We start from the raw sequence: 21503 nt of genomic DNA on the forward strand, positions 1-21503 counted from the left end.
GAACAGTGATTGATTCAATTATTTCTCCTTTACAATGACTGTGACAATGCCTGTCACAGCTTATCAGAGCTGAATGTTGTGTCACCACCAGCCAAAGACAATAGCCGTCATCAGTATAATATGGGTCAGGAAAGCAAGCAGTACTGTATTTTTTAAGCTATAACCAACAGATTTATTTGTCTCATGACACTTGATATATACTGTACAGCATCTTATCCCTGATTAAATGACGAAGTACAAGTAAATACAAATCAGACTGCACTGACTGGAAATAAACTCCTCAGTGAGTCAGTGTTTGACATTTTCATTGATTTCTTGAGCCAAAGTTTTAAAAGAAGTAAAAAACATCTTAAGGCTACTTGAGGCTTAGCAGTTTTTTTTTTCCTAGCTTCCAAATTACAATTTCTTTCTTCTCACTGTGATTTCAGAGCTGGAAGCAGGCGCAGATTGAGTTGTGGCCAAATCAACATGTAACAGTATACAGTAATGGCATTCTAACATGATACAATATTTCTAAACTGCATTACACATGCTCCTTAAAACTGGAGAAATGCACTTCCTCTTGTGCTCTACAGAGAAGTGAGACTGTTATATATAATTACGAAAACATGATTCATGGTGCAGTGACAAGTATTCACCAACAGATGGCAACACTTGTATTTATCTTTGAGTCCTTTGAAGGTTGACCCAACAAAGTGATTAAACGTAATCACGTCAAGAACCCCGACTCTCATTTCCACATCCACTCTAAACTAGAATGAATAGGACAGTTAGGCATAGTAACCCCACAGAAAAACTGCTACAGCCATCATAATGAGAGCATTAGCATCCACAGTGTTCTTCCACAGCGGGTCCTCACTGATGTTAGGCAGCTTCTCTGATACCTCAAGCGTGCCTTGCTCGTGGGCCTGCGAGCCAGACTTTTCTTCCTCTTCAGCTACTGAGAGGAAGAGGGATGAGTTAGCACTTTCTGCGAGCACACGTTCGTTCCATTTGTCTGTGACTGTAGCTTCCATTTTTACCTGCATCCCTGTGGTTTTTCTCCCTCACCCTCTCCTCGGGCTCTCTCTGGGCTTCTCTCCCTTTCTCCTCATGCTCCCAGTCCAAGTCCTTCCTCTCCTCTTTGGAATGTCGCAGGCTGAACACCAGACGATGGAGCTGAAAGGAAAACGAGCAGAAAACAGACAGCATTTGTACAGATTCTCTTAATTCTCTTGCTGCTTAATCTGGATGCAAATCAGTCTTCTTAAGATGTTTTCATGTCATGGACCCTGAATTAATAAGGTTTTGTCTTAAGGAACTTAATACAACTGAAATGTAGTTAGTTGAGTGATGATTTAGTACTGAAATGTGTACCTGCTGCACAAACACACTGTATGGGGTCTTAGGTCTGAGTGAGTCAGTGCATCTGTGAGTCACAAGTCACCTACATGTTGATCGTCTATGGGCGCGGTGCAGTGGCTGACCACGAGCACCAGCACTGATGTACAGAAGAAAAGTATGATCCCAAAGTGGAGGTAATGGACCCCACACACCAAGAAAGGGCAGTTGGAGGGGAAAATACAGCTGCCAGTACCGAACCAGAACTCAGGCAACATCCGACACAGACCCATCACCAGGCCGCCAATCAAGCCCCAGAATGCACCCTGGAGGTGAGGGGAAATCTCATGTTCAGTTGATTTGATTTCACCGGGTGTGACTTAATATTATCATATGCACGCATGTGTCATCTGACCGTTTCATTGACCCTCTTCACAAACACAGCCAGGAGGAAGACCGAGGCGATGGGCGGAGCCAGGTAGCTTGAGACTGACTGGATGTAATCAAACAGCTGACCGCTCTGAGCCGCCTGGACTACTGGGATCCAACAGATACTGATGGCTACGATGCACAGGACCCAGACTCTGAAGAGGACAAGAAAGGTAGGTGAGATAGTCCATGTATCTTAATGTTTTTCACTGGACACACTTTACCTACAAAGCATTCACTCACCAATGTGATGTCTTGTCTATAATAAGGGGGGAAATGGGAAACATTATGGGTGTTTGGTCACTTAATAGTCTAATTTCTAAATACAAAATAACAGCTGTTGGTGAATTGCATGCAAAATGAAAAAATGGCACTTCAAAAGGCCATATTAGTGGAGCCCTATCCCAAAGCCCAGCAGTGTAAATGCTGTCATCTCTGCATGGAGTAACATCACAGCATCATTAGGAAACAGTCAGGCCATACTGACAGATTTGTTTTCTCCTCCGTCATAAACTCAATGTTGTTTCTCTTTTACGAAAACTGTATCTTCTACCATACGATCCTCTGATGTCTCCTTTTCACGAGTGAAAGCCGTCCAGTAACATATGGTTTGTAATGGATGAGCACAAGAGGAGGGCAGGTCTATGTGAGAGGAAAGACTGGGTTGGAGAAGGATTTTGCCATAACGCCGTCCATTTACCTGCCAACAATAATGAGCTCGCGCTCGGTGGCCTGTGGTCTGATGCGAGTCCAGATGTCCATGGTGAACAGAGTGCTGCTGCTGTTAAAGATGGAGGCCAAAGAGGACATGAGAGCAGCCAACATCACAGCCAGCATCAGACCTCGCAAACCTGCACAGAGAGATGTCAGGAGGGAAGGCAGGCGGAAGACGATCAGAGGAAGCTTCTGGCAGGATGAGAAATGGACGATAAAAGATCTCCCCCTCTTCTTCTTTAAAGGTAGTCAGTGTGTTCTTACCATTTGGCATGACTGACACCACCAGTTTAGGATAAGCAATGTTGGAGCAGCCCACCTCGGTCCCACACACCCTCTTACATACCTCAGGGACAACACAGCCGACCTCATCTACAGGTGGATGAAAACAAACACACACACACACACATACACAAGCACAATGTAAAGATACAGATTTCACACACCTCTGACAGTCCGCTGCTGAGCTATTATATTCTTCTCTTAGATGTTTCCTTTGTTTTTGTCAGGCCTGTTTAAAGGCCAGAGGAAGCCGCAGACCTGGGTAGAGGACCCTGCTGATCATGCCGGGGAACACCATGAGGAACATTGGCAGCAGTTTCAGGTAGCCACACATGATGCAGCCGGCCTTCACGTGGGTCAGACTACGAGCTGCAAGGCACCGCTGGACTATTACCTGGAGAGGCACAAGATGGGATGAGTTATTTTTTTAAATAAAGTTATATATTTAGGGCCGGTATTGTAGCTGTGGTTTGTCTGTTGTTTAGGTTCATTTTGTGAGTAAGTGCCAAAAACCCCCCCACATTTTTTAAGAAGCGGAAACTTGTTTGGTTAATTGTGTTACGTAGCCTTTAGTAGAGTCCAGTGCAAGAATAGCAGACATGTTTCAATATGAACCCACAGGATAAAACAGATAATCTCAGCAACCACTGAAATAACGTTACAGTTCATCTAACTGCATGTTATTTTCACCAATATACACATAACCACAGCATGGGAGGAAGCTTTACTGAGGGATATATTACTGTATGTGGTTCCAATCAAAAACTCATGACTGCTATTATTCTGCTGACATATTGGTCTTTGGGTTGTTCTTTTACTATAGATGTGAATGGCTGTGGTGAAGGCCACGGTGCAGAGAGAGAGTTTTTTGTGTGTTTTTTTAATAAATACAGTTTTCATTGGATGGAGTACTTTGATTTAAGTCTTCCTGATTCCTTACAGATCGGCAGCAGGTCATCAGGTTTAGTTACCGCCGCTCTACTAAGCTAGGCTCTTAACCTTTCAGCAGGACTGTCTGGTGTGGCTGTTTTCTTCATTATGATTAGGTTTAATTTCTTCATTGTTTATGTCATGTAACAAATCCAAATGCTATGATGTTGGAGCATCAAATGTGTGTTTTTCAAATATGGGAAACAGCAAAAAGGGGGTAAATTAGCTGTAGCTGAAGCTGTCTCAGCTGCTAGCTGTTACGAGCCACTGTGGTCACTGTACATTTCTTTGGCATGATAATTTTTTATGGTACGTAACATATTAACAGGTCAGATTAAGTCAGTTTTGACCAAATATGTAGTTACTGCACTTGGCTACAAGCTGGTTGACTCGTGTGCACCAGCACTCTGTGACATTTTTCACACCTATCCTTGAAATACCCCTTAAGCTCAAGAAACCAAACCAAAGAGCTTCACCTGGTCTGTACACCAGTACCAGCCTCCCACTATAGCGATTCCAAACACCACTCCAGGCCAGGGCAGGTCCCCGGTGGTCGGGTCCCTCAGCAGGTTGAAGGCATCCTGTCTGGGGGTGTAGCATTCGGGGGAGATGTTGTAGCGCTGGGGCTCCATGGAGGAGAAATTACTTGGCATAGCAGAGCTGTATTTGGCCAGCAAGGCGTTGTAGCCTCCTACTTCAGCAAAAGCTGGAAGAGGAAAGGAGAAAGGCTGAGCTGTTTGTCATTTAAAGGGTCACTTCAGACTAATTCTAGAAAGGTGTATGTTCCTGAGTGGTGTCTCCCCTTGCAAAGTTTGATGACGCTCATTGACCAACTCACCCTCATTCTCAATTCAACTGCCTTAAATTTGTGGTATGGATATTCCTGTTCCCAACATTAAGATTTAAATCGATGTGAAATAGCAAGCACACTGTACTTGCTCTGTTTGACTCAGCTCCGTTGCCCAGAGCTCTCTTGTTGCCTGATACTGTCCTAACTGAAGATATGAGTCAGCTGCTGAGTCAGCACTATCTTCGTAACACATCACTAATTCACAAAAGGAGGGGGCTGTTTTTTCCTCCTCCTCTGTTTTTTTTTTTTTTTTTACCATTTTTATCCCGCCTGACGCCTTCGTTGACTTTAATGATAATGTACACCAGGATTAGACTGATATATATTGATCCCTTATGAAAAAATCCATTAAGTTGTAAAGGGGCGGTGGATGTTGTGTCAGCTGGTGGTGTAGAGTTTTGTGGCTCTGCAGTGTCAGCACACTGTACACCGCTGCAGTGAAGTGAATGATTACTGGTCATGGTTAATCTCTTTCCTGTTGTGAAGTTGCTGGGAGGGGACATGGCCACAGGCCTGCAGGAACTGACAGACTGTGTGGAGTGTGTATGAACAGAAGACTTACAGAAGCCGGTGAGGACGAAGGCCCCAGCAATGATGACAAATGTCTGAAATGTGTCAGTGTACATCAGAGCAGCCAGGCCACCTGGTAACACACACACTCACACACTTTAATATAGACACAGCAAGAGAAATGTTGACATTTCACATAAGTGATTTGTATTGCACTCCATAAACTTGCAAGAGACTTATTTAAGAAAGAATGGTCAAAATTGAGGCAGCGGAGGCTGAGATTTTCAGTTCTTAATAAGGATCAAGCTGCAAAAACACTGCATTCCTACATTTCCCACAATGCAATAAACACAATTTCAATAAACCGTCTCTGCCCTGTAAAGGTCCACATCTTTCAAACACCAAACCCCAGATAAAAACAGAGGTTCTCTGCTATAAATCTGCAGTATCTGAGCCCAAACCAAGATAACCTTGATGACATCACTATGACATCATCTGGGTTATTCTCTCAAATGTCCATGCTCCCTCCAGAGTCACAGACTGACAAAAAATCTGTTTAAGGACCAGGTTCAGTACACACATAAACAAACAAACACACACACACACACACACACACACACACACACACACACCTGTGACAGTGTACAAGGCTGTAATTAACAGAAGGGAGATGACGGCCACGTAGATATTCCACCCTAACGCCTGCTGGATAAACACTGCTCCTGAAAACATATCCACCTGGAGAGACACAGAGGGAGGAGGGATGAATAAAGACAACTCTATGTTTTTCTGACTGTGTGTTCTGAGACACGACGACTCACCGAGATCTTGGTGAAAATGTAGAGGAACAGAGAGATAACAGAGAGGTACAGGCTGATCCTGGTCCCTCCGAACCTCTTCTTCAGGTACTCGGGCATCGTGATCACCTGACACAGCACATTTCACACAGTGTGCATCAGGAGAGGAAATTACAGACGGCATCATCACATCAGCGAATGACACACTGGTTTACACACGCTGATGCTGAAACGATGCCTGAGCTGCTTACCTCAGCTGTGAGGTAGACAGGTACAAACAACCAGCCGAGCAGCAGCACGATGAACAGGGCCTGACGCATGAGAGAAACAACACACAATATGCGTGACATGAGACACCAGTGCAATGACATGCTGCAAACCACAGCGGATACAGGTGGGGTTTGGCACAGACATACAAAAGTGATGGTTATTAAACCGCCAAGTGAGTACATAGTGTGACTTACGTTCCACTCAAAGCCTCCCACAGCGATGCCACTGGCTGCCCCGGTGCCTGCCAAGCCCACAAAGTGACCACTACCAATGTTGCTGGCAAACAGAGACGCACCAACCTGAAGTAAAAGAGCACCGAAAACCACATCAAAAGCAAATCTGCATCAGTGAAGTCTTACAGGAGTGCAGTTACACCACACAGCATGAAGACTATGATCAAATGGGAGGATAGTGAAGCATTTTGATCCCACAAAATCTTTAGAAGCCAGAACAGAGCAATGCACTGAGGCTTTTCTGGAGGGAACAAGATTTTGTTGTTTATTAAGGAATTTGGACAAACTTGCCTCAACATCCGTCCTCCCATAGCAAGAGGTGATGAACCTTAAAATACTTATACATTTCTGAGGTTTCCTCAAATTACTTTTAATTCAAAGAATCTTTTATAAAGACATGTGCTGAGCAGGATATAATACTGTCAGCACCCTCTGCTGGATAAAATATGAACTGGTAAAAGGTTTCTGATTGACCTGGAACATGGCTTTGGCATTTCTGTACTTCCAATATACAGACTGATATTTATCAGCTAATATTGGTGTGCGTCTTTATCGGCCCATCTCTACATTGAACTCACCGGCCACCAGGTCATGGTGCGCCCTGCCAGAAAATATCCTCCAACCGTCCCACGATTGATCCGAAACATGGACTAAAACAGACAGGACAGTTCTGTTATGCTCACAAACCTCCTCCCTTCCATCCTTTATTCAGTCGTTAAAATCTCCCGATAATCAGACGGTCCCAGGCTAACACAGGTGCACTCACCCAGATGCCGACACCTATAACCATGATGAAATATCCCACAATGACGGTGATGTCTGCTGGATTGCTGATGGTCACTTTGCCTGACGAGGGATTCTCCATTGCTCCACGTATACCCGACAGCACTTTGCTTGACCTGTAGCTTGTTTTTATTATCCTATGTCCTATGATGAGCAACCTGCCTTTGATTTATCTTCCAATAAACCTCAGTGCCTTCGAACACACACACGCAGAAAGGAATCTGTGGCAGACCGATGCATAGGCAGTAGATATGAGGTGGTCAGTGTAAAGTGAGAACTTTGGCCAGCTGTGACAATGGGCAGATTCAGCAGTTTATTCATTAGAGTAATTATTAACACCAAACTGTGAAAAACAAGGTTTGAGTCATATAGTTCCACTGGATTTTCATCATTTTACATGCAGACATGTAGCCTTGTATCTGTTATCAGCCCAGTTACTGTATGTGTCCCCACTGTGCAAACCGCTCCATCAAAACCTCTTGGAAAAAAAAAAAGTCAGGAGTAACAAACACATAAGCAAATAGTCCTTTAATCACTTGAGAGCACTGCTTTCATCAAAGACATCCATTTGCCTTTCAGTTCACAAACTTCATTAGATTGTACAAATGAGGGCAGCTTCACTTCTCTGAATGGACACAGTGTGTGTGGGTGTGCGTATGCGCAGAGAGCTCGCGCCTCGGCACGGAAAGCATGCATGCGCACACAGTCACTTTTCACGTCATACAAGCCGTAAGCACACGCAGGAAACAGAAAAAAAAAAATCGATCCACATTGAAATGACTTTTCACAGTGAAAATTCAGAGCATGTTGTTTGAAATGGGACATGAGTTTTTTTTTTCCAGAAACACAAACTGGAGCTCACACTTCTTAACCAACTAAAATGACAAAACATACATATATTCGTTGTGTGTCTGACTAGTGCATATACTACTGAAACCGATTTTTGCTCCTCATCCTTTCAATGCATTTTGCCACACAGTTCATTCTCAACAGGTAAGAATTCTTCAGATGAGCCCCAACATCGCAGCCACCCCTTTCTTAGTATTTTAATCACTGACCTGGCCCCAATCACCTTCTTTGAGCCAGCAGACGGGAGCAGAGGGCCGATCCATCTAAGCCTGACTCACCCCTGCTGTGTCTGCCGGTGGCACCACAGAGCTGCAGGCAGCGAAGTGCACAAGTGACGACAGATCGATACGACACCACTGATCAAGAATCCCATCTTCGGGAGTTTGCGAGCTCCTGGAAGATGTCTAAAAAATATTGATTTTATGTGCTAATTACATACAGAGGACTAAAAGTATGCAATGCTTAACATATTAAGACTTCATTTGAAGATTAGCGATCACAGTGGTGGAATCAAGCGGTTAATTGGCAGCTGTGTCATTGAGTTCTGCTGCTTGCTAGAATTAACTTGACAGTGGTGTTAAACATCTGCTGCCGCCGGAGCTGGGAAATTAGGGAACTTCCACCATTCTGCTCTGGAGGGAGACTGAGTCACTGTAACACTATGGAAAGTTAAAGATGGGAGGAGGGCTTGGCTCTTTGAATTCCCCGTTTTAGGCGGTTTGTGTATTTACAGTATCTGAACTGTCAAAGTTGCACGTGAAAGTTAATATCTGGCAGTAACGAGTTCTCAGTGAGTTAACTCCCTGCTGCGTTTTCCAATTTGAAACGCGTTCATGTTAACGTCGCAGCAGTCTTTCAGAGATTTTCTCTGTATCTGACATTAAGCCTTCAGCTTCGTGGATTAGAGTGCCTCCATAATGGCAAAAATCCCAAGCATCCAACATGATTAACTGCAGATTCTGTGATGGCAGGAGTCCTAAACAATTCTAATATGACCCCGAGTTTATGTTTTTTGACTCTGTTTTTGGAATATGATAACAACATTGGTGAAATTCTGCCATTTTCGGTCACAGCTTCCAGCGTTTTTCATATGCACATATCTCCTGAAAAGTATCTGGACTTGATCGATAAGAGAGGAAAACAGAAGAAAGAAGGTCAAAGAAGACGTAGTGGCTTACAGCAAAACAAGGTGCTTACGTTTCTGGGCAAACTTTCTGACCTTTCAGAAAATCACAATTTAAGGATTAAGTTAGTTTAAAGCCCTCCGTCCCCGTCACATCCAAGCACAGCTGCTCCTGTTTGACAGGTCTGTCTGAGCTTAGTGCCATCCTGTAGTACAGGAAGCCCGGACAGCGCATCAGAGCCAACGTTACCATTTCAAAACAACAACACAAACCTTTAAAATACATTTCAATAAATAAGGTGCAGTGCTAATGTGTTCAGACAATCCAAAAAACCTCCACGCCAGACACATTCACAGATCCTGTGGCTGGAGCAACTGAAACGAAGAAGCAACTTCGACATGGCTGCTGAATCAAGTAAAGACAACTGTTCACCTGGCCTCCGCTCAGATTTAGGAAAGGTGCTGGACAGAGCGCTGGCCTAGACACAAGGATACTGTGTGTGATACTGGGGGACGCCCTCGTACGCTGACCTCCTGTCCACATGCTTGCAAACGCTCGCTGAAAAGGACAGTTCAAGTTTCTCTTTGCAGCTCAGATTTCAGATTTCCTACACTTAAACCACTCACTGTCATGGAAGATGGTGTTCAGGCTCTCATTTTGGACTTTTTGCATATGATCCAGCCCTATCTGCACATTTCCTCACCTGCTATGTTCCACTTGTTTGAGGCAAGACCTTCAAAGGACCATTTAAAAAAACGGGGGTTTCATCAAGTGGGCCACCATGTTTGCAAGTCGGCAAATGTGACTAAAGGCAACACGAGTAAAAGTTTAAGACGCTGCCTCGACCTTCTAAAACTCTGCCTGAGTCACGTCAGATAGATTTTCATCTGCAGTGGTGGTCGTTTTTTAACGACGAAGCCAGCAGCTCCCATGATCCCACGCTACCTCACAACGTCAGCTAACTACGTCTTTGTTTGCATTGTTTTCACTGGAGACCCCGCGCAGCATAATTGCAGTTTCAAAGGGCTTCAGAATCCTACATTAGTCACAGAAATAGGTTTAGACAAAGGAAGTGGAACATAGGGTGGTCAGAAATGTGCCTGTATCCTTGGGTCTAAACTTGACGCGCTAGGAAATTCACAGCTTTGAAATGTTTCCAAACAGCCTTAAAACATTACACCAGCAAAACACTGAAAAGAACATTACACTTTAAGAAAACAATTAAAAGGCCCTTTTCTCTCTCAGAGGACGTTCCTGCTCTCAGACAGTGGAGGAGGTTTGGCCCTATGAAATCCACTTTCCTTTCTCCAGATTCTGTTTGATTTCTTCTCTTTTTTTGTCTTAAGTCTGTATTCTATCACTTATTTTGTCATGGGGAAGACGATCCCATCATGTAGTGGATGGAAAAAATTTCCACAGTTCAATAAGAAAATGAATGCAATGCACATCAATGACTGATGTAACACGACATCATTTCTTATCAAACATTCTGCATGGTGTAAATCATAGGGCCCTAGGTTAGCTTACATTCAGATGCATGTTGCCTGACTTTTGACCGGTTTCTGGCTCCACTTGCTCTCTACCTGTACATTTGACTAGTCCTAATAAGAGCTGTTTGCATCCAGTCCATTCTAGCCTACTCTGCAGCTGCACTCAGACTGTATAAAATGGTCTCTTCTTTGTCACTTCATCTCAACACCAACATTTCATAACGTCAAGTGAATTTAAACTCAGCCTGGAGCTCGTCTCCGCGTCTCATGAACGGCTGCCTCGACCTCGTCCGCGCTGGTCCCTAGTCGAGCTAGTCGGCTGCCTTCTTGCAGTTTTCTTTGGCTAGTCTAAGTCTGGACAGGATGTGCTTCTTGGGGAACTTTAAGGTGGTGCATCCAAACTGGCTCACCCCTCCAGTGTCACCAGGCAGTTTCTCTCGTCTCTGGACCCAGCTGCGCCAGCCGGGCTTCCAGCAGTAAACACTGTCATAGAAGCGTGAGCCGTTTTCCCCACCCAACACATAAATCCTGCGTTTCCACCTGGCCACGCCACCAGCTGCAATCCGTCGCGGCAGCCCGGGAAACACCACAGGGCTCGGGGCTCGGTCACTTCCGCCGCCCGCACCCCCCCGCTGCTCTGCGGTGACCATCACCCCTCCCCCAGTCACCTCCCTCTCAACTCCGGAGCCCCTGCCCTCTCTGAAAAACAGCACACGCCCAGTGGCGTCTAAAGTCTCCAGGTTGGTGTAGTTTCCATCCAGGAACTTGGTGGTGTCCCTCATGTATCCCCCAATGGCGCAGACTCCTCCACGCACTGCTACTCCTCCGGCGAGGCAGGTGGCGCCAGAGTCCAGAGCCACACGTGTCCAGCAGTCTGTTAACGTGTGATAAATAAGCACCCCCGAGTGGACCACGGCCCGGTTCTGTTCAAGTGTGGTTCCCCCCAGAAGGTAAAGCCGTCCACGTAATGCTGCACAGGCGAAGGCGCGCAGAGGGAGTGGCAACCGAGGACCCGCAGCCCACTGAAGCGTACTCAGCTCTAAGGTCTCACTGGAGTCCAGCAGAGCCGAGCGGTTACTACCACCCAAGGCATAGAGTGACTCTCCACAGCCCAGCAGGCCAAGCATAGCCCGGGGCTGGACCATCGAGGGCCGCTCTATCCAGCGGTCCAACACTGCATCATATTCATGGACGGCCGCAGACACAGAGCCTGTCCGCAGGATCCCCCCTGCTACAAACAGCCGGTCACCCACAGCCGTACAGCCGGGACTGACCAGTGAACCCAGCGCCGCTAACTTCTCCCACTTCCCTGTCCGAGGGTCAAAGCAGTCCACTGTGTAGTCTCTTGGAGCTAAATTCTCATCTTCCCGAGGTGTCAGGTCCACACAGACGATCTTTTTCTCAAACATGCCCTCCCGCGGTCTCAGAGGCCCCCCGAGGCCCTCACCAGCTGCAGCGGGCCCCAGCTCCTGGCTCAGTCTTCGGCTTTCTTCTTGGGACAGCAGCCCCGGCCGCAGGTGGTGAAGCAGCGCCGGCATGTGGGCGTAACGATCCAACGGCTGGTGCTCTGCCCATCGGCGTGCCGCATCATAAACCTCCGCTTCGGAGTCCACCCCGAGGCGGTCAGAGCTCAGGAGGCTGCCCAACGTGCCGTGGTCCAGCAGGAGGAAGTCTTTCTGTCGGGCCACCCGGGGGAAGTGCTGAGCTACGAGTCGCAGGGAGGCACGTAGCAGCAGCTGGTCATGGTGAGAGCGAGCCAGAGAGTACATCCCCAGGCAGTTATCCACTGAGAGGTGCTCAAAGAGAAACCTGGAGAGATAAGAGGCGAGTGGAGAGAATGACAGAGGGAAAGAGAGACAGAGGAGGAGGAGTGAGGAGAGGAAATAAGAGAAGGGGGTTTGTTATCTAAAGTAAAAACAGTCAAACGTAAAAAGTCTAACGAATAAAGACGATCATCTGTCACTTTTATATAGCTGACGTACCTGGAGCACAGGTCTTGAAGGGGCATGACCTGAAGACGGTTGGCAGCCACAAACAGATCCTCAGCTGTGTCCAGAGAGAGTCCCGCCTCGCCAGTGTACACGAACTGGATGACGGTCTCCATGACAGACGGCGTCACTTCCTCCAGTCGGATCTCAGTGAGGCGGGACTCGACCAGGGGGCTGGTGAACATGGCCCGAAAGTACGGGCTCACGGCTGCCAAGAGGACTCTGAGGGACGCAAGATGGAAGACATGAAGTTTGTGTCTGTTTTCCCCTCTGATATCAAACAAAGGCTGCAAACAGCTTGCTACAAGTAAAAATATGAAACATTTGGTGGCTGTAGTTTAAAATGTTCTCAATGTCATATCACTGTGAATCCAGTGTATTTTCTGTGTCTGTCATACCTGTGACACATGAACTTCTTTCCCTCAACAAGTAGAGTAACATCGCACAGCTGCTGAGCATCCAGGAGCTGCTTCAGTCCTAAGAACCACAGCAGAAAGAGCAAGGAGACAGAGAGGAGAGGACGGCCAACACAGAGGGACGGATGAGTAAGAATCACGGCAAGCGGGACGGGTAGGAATAGACACACAAAAGACAGGTAGACCTAAATGAGTCACACTCAGGGGCGCGCACTCCACCCTCTCCAGCCGCGCCATTTTTTTCCACCTCACCATGCGTGATGTAGTCTCCCAGTGGCGTGGTGCTGTCATCGGGGAAGTCCTCCTCCTCTGAGTCGCTGTCCGACAGAGGCTCTCCTCCTCCACCGTCCCCGTCCTGCCACGGCTGGGGACGCCAGGTGACTGTGCCCCCCCGCACAGCATTCATCTGAGTGGACACAAACAGAGACTTACACACATGCATGTGGGTTTTTGTCTTGAACCTTCATGTATGCGAGGCCTATCTCTGCCACACAGGCTTAGTGTGATGGAGGCCTGAACAGACATGACCCAGATAACACTTAAAAAAATGTTGCTTTCTAGATAAAGTTCAACACACAGATTAGTTTAATGGTAAAGACACAGTTTAACAGTCCCTTGTTACAGCATGATTGCATTTTAGCAGAAGGATGAACAGACTGTCTTCATCATATTCTGTCTACACTAAAATAAGAAACACAAAGCAGGCTGAGGGGCTGACTGATTATCTTCTTACCTTTGCTCTTCTTCTCGTTTCCACCGTGAAGGCTGGTTGGATCTCACTTTCAGCAGGAATCGGTGAGGCAGCTCGGGGCAGGCTAGCCGTAAAACCAGGTACCCGGTTATTACCAGAGCCTTGGAGGGGCTAAACTCGCTCCCATCTGCGTGTCTTGCTCCTCCGGGCTCGGCTGAAAGGCTCGACGCGTCAGGCTCCTCGCTGCTCACCCGGCCCCGAAGGCAACATCGCCGCTCACCGACGGGCCACACTAGCTTTCAAAGGAGCGATCCTCCCGCTGCGCCAAAGCTGCTCTTCGTGGCGACCAGGAGTCCACCATGGCATTATTCACACACGTCCAGCTCGGTGCTAAGACACAGTGTAGTTTCTACAGCCTGCAGGAACCGGATTACCGCAACGTTAAACTTCCGCTCATCTGATTGGCTGATCTTTGGCTCGTGACGATTGTTTGGGTCGTTTTCTTCTTCTGGTGATGATGCGTTTGCGGCAGGCTCGACGTAGCAACGGCGTGTTGCTGCCCTCCACAGGTCCTCTTCTGTACATGAAACGCATCACCGCCATCCACCACATTGTAGCAGCTTCACAGTGGAAACTATTTCCAGTGGGCCCCCAAAGTGACCCCACGCACCACATTATCCAATCAACAGCTCAGACCGAGTGGGTGCAAATCTCTCCTTCGGTGTGGCATCTAGAGATGTCCACAGCATTCAATAACCTCCATCTTACTAATTTGACTTCTCTTGTAATTCAACAAAACGAGGGCAATAAATGCCAAAAATCTCTTGTCCAGCTCCATTGATCTCCATTCTCTTAACAGCTTCAGCAAATGACAAACTCTTTTCTCTTAGATTCTCATTACTTCTTACTTCCTTACTTCTGTTGGGACGCTTTGCTGTCCCCGATTTCCAGCAGCGCTTCTTTTCTTCTTCGTCTTCTTTGTACTCTCTTGTGACTGCTCTGTTCGCATCTCCACTATCATCCTGACACGATAAGTATCCTCTTTCCCCATTTCTGGGTGGAATCGCTTGAATTACTCCCTCTCTACCTTTTTTACTGTCAGGTCCTCTGACGGCCTCGTTTTCAATTTCGCTCTCGGAGTCCAGCGCCGATGTCATTTCCGCCGCTAAGTCATTTTATGTCACTGGAGAAATTAAAATATTTGACATTTATGTCACAGCCGTCGCTTAAAATAGTAGCTGTAGTTTTAGAATAACATTTTTGAAGCAGCATATTCGTTTTATTTTGTCTCCAATTCCGAAATACTAATTTCCGCATTCATGCTGCATTCAATGTAGATATTAATGTTGGCGTTTTACTGCCGTCAACAGTGCTCCCTGGTTCCATCAGCAGATGAAAAAGAAGAAACGCTAAGAAATGTGAATGGTCATTATTATAAGCATATATTATACTTTCATGTAAAATATATTATCCAAACGTAAATTCAAACGCATAACATTGAAGTACATATAGATAGGCAGACCAGGAGCCTACGCAACCAGTTGTGGCTGTTATTCCTATAGCCCCTGAATGCAACTTCGACCACAAGACAAACATGGCGACCTGCATGAGCATGGTCGTTAGAGCTGGAGGCACCGCACTGACTGTGTTGAAGCCGGCCGCCAGACAGTGTTCGAGGCAGAGGACAGGTGTGTTCATCCCGCAGCGCTTTTCACATGGAGCCCGGAGCAGTTTGTACGAGCATGTCCGTGAAGGTTACAGTGACAAGCCCGAGCTGGACATGAGAGCAGTGTGTGAGGAGACAGACAAAGTCATAGCAAATGTGGAAGACAGGAAGGGCGACCTGCGAGGGGACGATGTCAGGAAAATTGTAAGTGTTTCTTCACATCCTCATTCAGTCGGATGTGAGATAGAACTTTATCTTGTGTCCAACATATGTTTCTGGAGTTGGTCTCATATGACATAGATCCCCCTCCAGACATGTATCAAGACATGAAATCCTATTCTTTGATAATAGTTTGTTTCTGGTATGATATTTGTGTAAGATGCATTCTGGACCGTGATTGCTTCAAGGTGTTCTCCAGCAGATGAGTGTGACAGCAGCAAAACTCTGCACGTGCACACACACACCATTCTGCACACTGAAGCTCAAACATCACAGTGAAGTAACAAAAAACCAAATGCATTTTTGAGTGGAGGGGGGGTTTAAACTCTCCATGTGCACCTGCTCCACCCGCAGGTCACTGTTACAGCACCATGAACTCAGAAACAGAGAACTTTAGTCTGAATTCCAGTCCAGATCATAAAAATGAAGCCAATGCAGAAGTGCCAGAAACTTGAACTTAATGACTTTTTCTGTTTCACACCTGCTGTTCTGCTTGTTGTTCAGCTGATCTCACTGATTGCGCGTGTGTGCACATTTTAGGTATGTGTGTGGCAGGAGCTGCAGGCAGTGAGGACAGAAATCTCTGGACTGGAGACGCAGAGGAGACTCGTCAGCGACACAATCAAAGAACTAGTGGTCAGTAAAGGTTGTTACAGCGCTGATCCCAGGCAGCAGCTTGATTTTCACTGAAGGTTTGCTGAATTATTCCCTCTAATTAGACTCTTTGTGTTGTTCTCTCCCACAATTGTGACGTAAATAATATTTTCCTCACAGAGCAAGACAAACAAGAAAGCCCTTGCCAATGTAAGTTCAAATTTGGCACTTACAAAACTTGCTGTCTGCTTGTCTGCTACCCTTTCATTGCACTAGTGAGTAGTAAATCAGATTTGGGATCAGCCTTTGTTGTTCATCATGCAGCTTCCAGAGTACACCGAGACTCTCCAGAGGGGTCGAGAGATCCGCAGCAGACTGAATCAGCTGTACCCCAAAGAGACTGAGCTGGAGCAGGAACACTATGGACGAGCGCTCAGACTGCCCAACACCACACACCCCGATGTGGTGAGGATACACGTGCACACATACACACACACACACACACACACACACACACACATGCTTTGACCAGGGCACTGAGCCCTAAGTCTAGTTTGAAACTTTGTAAAGTTCCTCTTTTCCCTTTTTCAGCCAGTTGGAGATGAGAGCCAGGCGAGGGTGGTGGACCTGGTTGGACAGAAACCAGGTGACTGATGTGATCTGTGCTGCCATTGGTCTGAAGTGTCAGATCACTGATGATCTAAAGTGCTTCACCCTTGTGTGCTTGAAAGCACAGCTCTCACAGTCTGCCCTCTCTCTCTCTGCTGTAGAGTTTGACTTCAAGCCCAGAGGCCACGTAGAGCTCGGGGAGCAGTTGGGTCTCATCAGACAGAGGTGAGGTTCTACATTTTGTTCAAAATGTTTTGTCCACCTGCAGAGTGAAATTTTGACAGCAAAAGGCTAATTTGTATGAATATGGTCTAACCATAATCTTTAATGTTTTGTCTAATACTAAGTCCACACTCACTGATATGACTGGGGGGTCATTGTACTCTGTTCCTCTGCCCTCGCCTGCAGACATCTGTCCCATGTCTCAGGCCACAGGTCCTACTATCTTAGGGGAGCAGGGGCCAGACTTCAGACTGCACTCCAAAACTTTGCCCTTGACACTCTGCAGCAACGGGTAAGCATGTGTCTGGAAATGTTAGATATAAAGTCTGCAAAGTGAATATATATTATTGTTCTGTTAACATGCAGGAGAGCCAGACTTGAGTTTTCCTCTTCACTCCTGCAGGGCTTCATTCCCATGGTTGTACCTGACATGCTGAAGGGGGCAGTATTTGTGAGTAGCAGAGCTCTGTGGTGTCTGTTCCTAACAGACCAGGTTTTACACAGCTGTAGTCATGATAGCAGAATTTGACTGAATGAACTATACTAAATTTAATATCTGAAATGAGCCACACAACGTCCTGCTCTGCCTGACCTCTCCTGTCTTCTCTTCATCACTCTGTTTGATCCACATCCAGGAGGGTTGTGGGATGCAGCCCAATGCCCATCGCTCTCAGGTCTATTCACTGGACCCGGCCCGCTTCCCAGACCTGAACCTGGCAGGGACAGGAGAGGTCGGAGTGGCAGGTGAAGCTATTTTTCAGCTCATCAGTCGCAGCTTTAGACCTATTTTTGAAGTGAGGCTTGTGTTTGAAGTAGCTGGTGTAACTTGCTATCGGTCAGTGAATCAATCGTGCTGTTTCTTACTGGCAAGATTAGCTATTGTGCTTGGTGCTAATCCCTCCTGGTGTGTTGTTATGGTGATTTTAGCAACACGTGAACATCCAGTTTGGTTATGTCACACTCTTCAGTACATAGTTAATCATTTGTTGCATGTGTTTTCTATTGGTACTTATGCTGATGTAAGACCACGCCTGCTGCCAATTCCACCATGAACAGATTTGACTGATTAGTTGGATTACTGCTCTGCAGTGACGGGATTTCACACTGGACTCCTTCAGAATTGTGATAAATGGATTTTGTTGCTGGATTTCTCTCGGTGAACCTAAATTCTACATTTGGATAATCGATCGTAAATCTTGAATCCGGCTGCTAACATGAAATGTTTCCCATTTTCCAATAATCTTTGATATACTGGAAAATGTGCAATACATCAATGTTTGAAGCTAATAAGAGACTTTGAGCCTGATCATAAATCAGGAATGAGCACTGGAGGCTTAAATCTGAAGTGTTTAGTAAGTACTTATGTGACGTGTCTTCTGTCTTCTGCAGGCTATTTCATGGATCATGCAGTAAACTGGAAGGACCTGCCTGTCAGGTTAGAAGCCCCCCCCCCCCCCCCACTAGTTTTCTGCAGATAGTTATACTGGAGTAATTAAAGCTGACATTGTCTGTCCTCTCCCGCTGCAGGACAGTGTGCAGCAGCACCTGCTACAGAGCAGAGACAGACACAGGCAGAGAGACATGGGGCCTCTACAGAGTACATCACTTCAACAAGGTTACAAGGACAGCAGCATTATGTTAGGGGCGCAGGAGTCGCATGGATGAATGAATATGTCTACAGAAAACACAATGTCCACAAGTCCACTGTTTCAAATGACATGTGCAGGACATTCACATTTGCATATGTGTGTTGTGTAGTTAACTGTCTGTTAGCTGTTAACAAGTGATTCCAAATTATTTATGAAGATCAGAAATAAATACCTACTCTATAATTATGATAATGTGCATTGTAGTAACTTTGTGCGTGTGTGTGTGTGTGTATTCAGGTAGAGATGTTTGGAGTGACGGCAGATGAGACAGGTGAAGAGAGCTCTCAGCTGCTGGAGGAATTTGTCTCTTTGCAGAAAGAGATGTTCTCTGCGCTGGAACTTCACTACAGGTTAGTACACACACACACACACAGTCCAAGTGGTCCTTTTCTTTTATACAACCCTGATTCTAAAAATGTTGGGACGCTGTGTAAAACATAATAAAAAACAGAATGTGTGTGATTCTACTCAGAGTGCTGGACATGCCGACACAGGAACTGGGTCCTCCAGCACACAGGAAGTATGACATTGAAGCATGGATGCCTGGGAGGAACAGCTATGGAGAGGTCAGCCTCACTGCATCTCTGCTACCTACTTAGTCAGACATTATAAGTCAGATGCGTATGTAAAGATGTTCATTTGTGATAATATATGCTGAGCCATTAGTGACTCCTTCCCTTCTCAGTTAGAACTGTTCAAAGTCTGTTTGTGCCCATCGTTCCTCTAAACCTCCGACGTTAAACTCAGTAAACATGAAGAAAGAAAAACAGACACAAAATGAGCCTTAATGTTTTTTTAAAACCAAACAATTGCCATCCTTGGTTGAAAAGTCCATTTTTGAAGTCCTATATTTAATTCATTATCTCCTACATTAATAATAGCGAACAGAGTCGTCTGCGGCGCGCACACAGGAGCAGAGCATTGTTTGAGTACAATCTAGCAATATGGACAGAAACGTTGAACATTTGGGCTCCGTTTGGCCACAAAAGGCTGCACAAGAGGGTAGAAGCAAAAACTGGACTGCAGTGTAAGTTCTGTTTAGTCAAAAAGATGATGGTTAAGATGATGATGGTACTGCAGGAACTGTGAACATCAAACATGTCTAATGGGGGAAGAAGGTGATGATCTCCACAGAGCCAGTCAGCTGTGTTGTGCTGCCGATTCTAATTACAGTTGCTGTCTCTTTACATATATCAGATTTCCAGTGGATCCAACTGTACAGACTACCAAAGCAGACGCCTCAACATCCTGTATGAGAGAGAGGACGGCAGCCTGCAGTACGCCCACACAGTAAGACTGCAGATGAGGCAGACTGCTGTACATTCCTGTGGGTTTAGCTTCCAGCAGAACATCACCTCCATGATGGTTTTTTTCTCTCTAGGTGAATGCTACAGCATGTGCCATCCCCCGAACCATCATCGCTATCCTGGAGACTCACCAGACCAAAGTAAGACGCTTGTCCCCGAATTGTCCTCAAAAATGGCAAAATGTCTTAAATTAGCTTTAAAAGTTTGTGATGAGCAACAAAATTATTGTTTGGTTGTGATATGAGCCATTAAAGGCTTCACCACACCCCAAAATATGTTTTCTTCCGATGTCCCTACAACATCTGACAGCTGAAAAGGCTGCTGTCTTCAGAGAAGAGGTACACAAATACATCATGTTAGGCTTGCAGCTCTATTTTTAGGCATACATTCAGCTGACACAGACTGCAAAAAGATGAAAATCCCCAGACACCATAAAATTATACATCAGCAGCAAAAACACAGATGCAGATTCTTTCCTTTTAAAGACAAAGATTTAATGAAAATGTGTAAAAAAAAAAAAAAAAAAAAAAAAAAATTTAAAAATTGCTCTTTGGTTTCCTCATTCTTTGTCTCCTCCAAACAAAACATTGTCTTGTCCACCCCCCACCATGATCCATGTGTATTTCCTTGCACCTCCACCTGTGTGCACAGGCTGGTGTTGAAGTGGCTCCCCCTTGTGATTGTTGTCAGTCAAAGCATTTTTGTAACAACTGACATGTATTTCATTGGAAACGCTGGAATAATAATATAGATTTAATACAGCATTTTCCTCTATATTGCTGAACTATTTTACATTTTTCCAAGACAGAGAAATTAACAAATAGCATGTGATTAATGGGCTCAGTTAAGGTGGAATGACTAAATGAAGCCGTGGTCTTTCTGAAATGGCCTGTACAATAATTCCCCACATTTCTTTACCTTTAACTAATTTTAAGACTATTTTCATGTTCTTAAGGATGTGTTGAAGCTGGTAAAACCCAGCTAATTCAGAAATGTTCTTTTTAGAATGTAGTTGCTTTAACATGGCAGTGTTATAAATGATGCACATTTTTCTTGCTCTGTCCTCTGTTTTCTCATCCACCCCTCCGTCCTTTCTCTCCATCTCCTCAGGAAGGAACAGTGCGCGTCCCTCGAGCCCTGCAGCCTTATCTGGGTCTAGAAGTGATCGAGAAGCCGAAGTTCACTCCGCTGAAATACATCGGACCCAACCAGCAAAATCGACCACCCAGACCTGTTCCAAAAACCAGATGACATGAGCACAAGTGTAGTGCTGTCAAGCCAGCCTTCGCCCACCAGTTCAAGTTCAACACCTCCGAATCAGACAGGAAGTAGGCGTTTAATATGCCTCATGATGTTTCATACAAGCTGACTTTCAGAGTTGAGTTTGTGCGTCTATGTTTTGAGGCCATGGCTCAGATCTTTCAGTTTACTGTCACTGTAAATATATAGAATATATTTCATCAAATGCCACAAACATGTGAACATGAGCCTGAATGTGCTGTCAAAGCTCAGGAGGAGGACCATTAAAGTAATAACCAATAAAGATAAATGTTGAATGTCT

The 21503-nt window shown here is 45.7% G+C and overlaps 3 protein-coding genes across 5 annotated transcripts; 1 reads left to right on the forward strand and 2 right to left on the reverse strand.

The window, feature by feature from the left end:
- Positions 1 to 327: 327 nt before the first annotated feature.
- On the reverse strand, positions 328 to 7200 carry slc5a2 (solute carrier family 5 member 2). 3 transcript variants are annotated; one of them, XM_076734427.1, is made up of 15 exons: positions 7102 to 7200; positions 6914 to 6985; positions 6297 to 6401; positions 6084 to 6143; positions 5857 to 5961; positions 5668 to 5773; positions 5088 to 5168; positions 4152 to 4381; positions 3004 to 3139; positions 2728 to 2835; positions 2450 to 2600; positions 1736 to 1904; positions 1431 to 1646; positions 1023 to 1158; positions 328 to 940 (listed from the first exon to the last, which is right to left on the reverse strand). In XM_076734427.1, the coding sequence occupies exons 1-15, from the start codon at positions 7198 to 7200 to the stop codon at positions 771 to 773; spliced, it is 1944 nt and encodes a 647-aa protein (XP_076590542.1). In that variant the 3' UTR covers positions 328 to 770. The 3 variants fall into 3 exon arrangements, with proteins under 3 accessions (XP_076590542.1, XP_076590541.1, XP_076590543.1); XM_076734426.1 differs by having other exon boundaries at positions 328 to 931; positions 975 to 1158; XM_076734428.1 differs by having other exon boundaries at positions 328 to 970; positions 7102 to 7140.
- A 431-nt stretch (positions 7201 to 7631) lies between these two features.
- LOC143323738 (kelch repeat and BTB domain-containing protein 8) lies at positions 7632 to 14135 on the reverse strand. The gene is made up of 5 exons (XM_076735757.1): positions 13719 to 14135; positions 13238 to 13391; positions 12968 to 13046; positions 12564 to 12791; positions 7632 to 12390 (listed from the first exon to the last, which is right to left on the reverse strand). Exons 2-5 carry the CDS (start codon positions 13389 to 13391, stop codon positions 10893 to 10895), a joined length of 1959 nt encoding a protein of 652 aa, XP_076591872.1. The 5' UTR covers positions 13719 to 14135; the 3' UTR covers positions 7632 to 10892.
- A 1129-nt stretch (positions 14136 to 15264) lies between these two features.
- sars2 (seryl-tRNA synthetase 2, mitochondrial) lies at positions 15265 to 21502 on the forward strand. The gene is made up of 16 exons (XM_076734429.1): positions 15265 to 15546; positions 16102 to 16197; positions 16336 to 16365; positions 16480 to 16620; positions 16747 to 16801; positions 16926 to 16989; positions 17173 to 17278; positions 17390 to 17437; positions 17622 to 17730; positions 18376 to 18421; positions 18514 to 18601; positions 18873 to 18985; positions 19108 to 19201; positions 19833 to 19925; positions 20017 to 20082; positions 21053 to 21502. The coding sequence occupies exons 1-16, from the start codon at positions 15271 to 15273 to the stop codon at positions 21191 to 21193; spliced, it is 1566 nt and encodes a 521-aa protein (XP_076590544.1). The 5' UTR covers positions 15265 to 15270; the 3' UTR covers positions 21194 to 21502.
- Position 21503: the final 1 nt, after the last annotated feature.

This window comes from Chaetodon auriga, chromosome 7, assembly GCF_051107435.1.
Source record: "Chaetodon auriga isolate fChaAug3 chromosome 7, fChaAug3.hap1, whole genome shotgun sequence".
NCBI classification, from domain to species: Eukaryota; Metazoa; Chordata; class Actinopteri; order Chaetodontiformes; family Chaetodontidae; genus Chaetodon; species Chaetodon auriga.

What these genes read in the sequence shown, in the direction of transcription:
- slc5a2 (XM_076734426.1), bottom strand. Translation starts at nt 7,200, where the DNA reads ATGGAGAATCCCTCGTCAGGCAAAGTGACCATCAGCAATCCAGCAGAC. An exon ending in TTATAGGTGTCGGCATCTGG is followed by an intron (nt 6,986 to 7,101) that starts GTGAGTGCACCT and finishes TGTCTGTTTTAG; the next exon opens with TCCATGTTTCGGATCAATCG. An exon ending in CGCCCATAGACGATCAACAT is followed by an intron (nt 1,159 to 1,430) that starts GTAGGTGACTTG and finishes TTTTCCTTTCAG; the next exon opens with CTCCATCGTCTGGTGTTCAG.
- LOC143323738 (XM_076735757.1), bottom strand. Translation starts at nt 13,391, where the DNA reads ATGAATGCTGTGCGGGGGGGCACAGTCACCTGGCGTCCCCAGCCGTGG. An exon ending in GGGAGACTACATCACGCATG is followed by an intron (nt 13,047 to 13,237) that starts GTGAGGTGGAAA and finishes TGTGGTTCTTAG; the next exon opens with GACTGAAGCAGCTCCTGGAT. An exon ending in CTTCAAGACCTGTGCTCCAG is followed by an intron (nt 12,391 to 12,563) that starts GTACGTCAGCTA and finishes TTATCTCTCCAG; the next exon opens with GTTTCTCTTTGAGCACCTCT.
- sars2 (XM_076734429.1), top strand. Translation starts at nt 15,271, where the DNA reads ATGGCGACCTGCATGAGCATGGTCGTTAGAGCTGGAGGCACCGCACTG. An exon ending in TGCTGAAGGGGGCAGTATTT is followed by an intron (nt 17,438 to 17,621) that starts GTGAGTAGCAGA and finishes ATCCACATCCAG; the next exon opens with GAGGGTTGTGGGATGCAGCC. An exon ending in TGGAGACTCACCAGACCAAA is followed by an intron (nt 20,083 to 21,052) that starts GTAAGACGCTTG and finishes CCATCTCCTCAG; the next exon opens with GAAGGAACAGTGCGCGTCCC.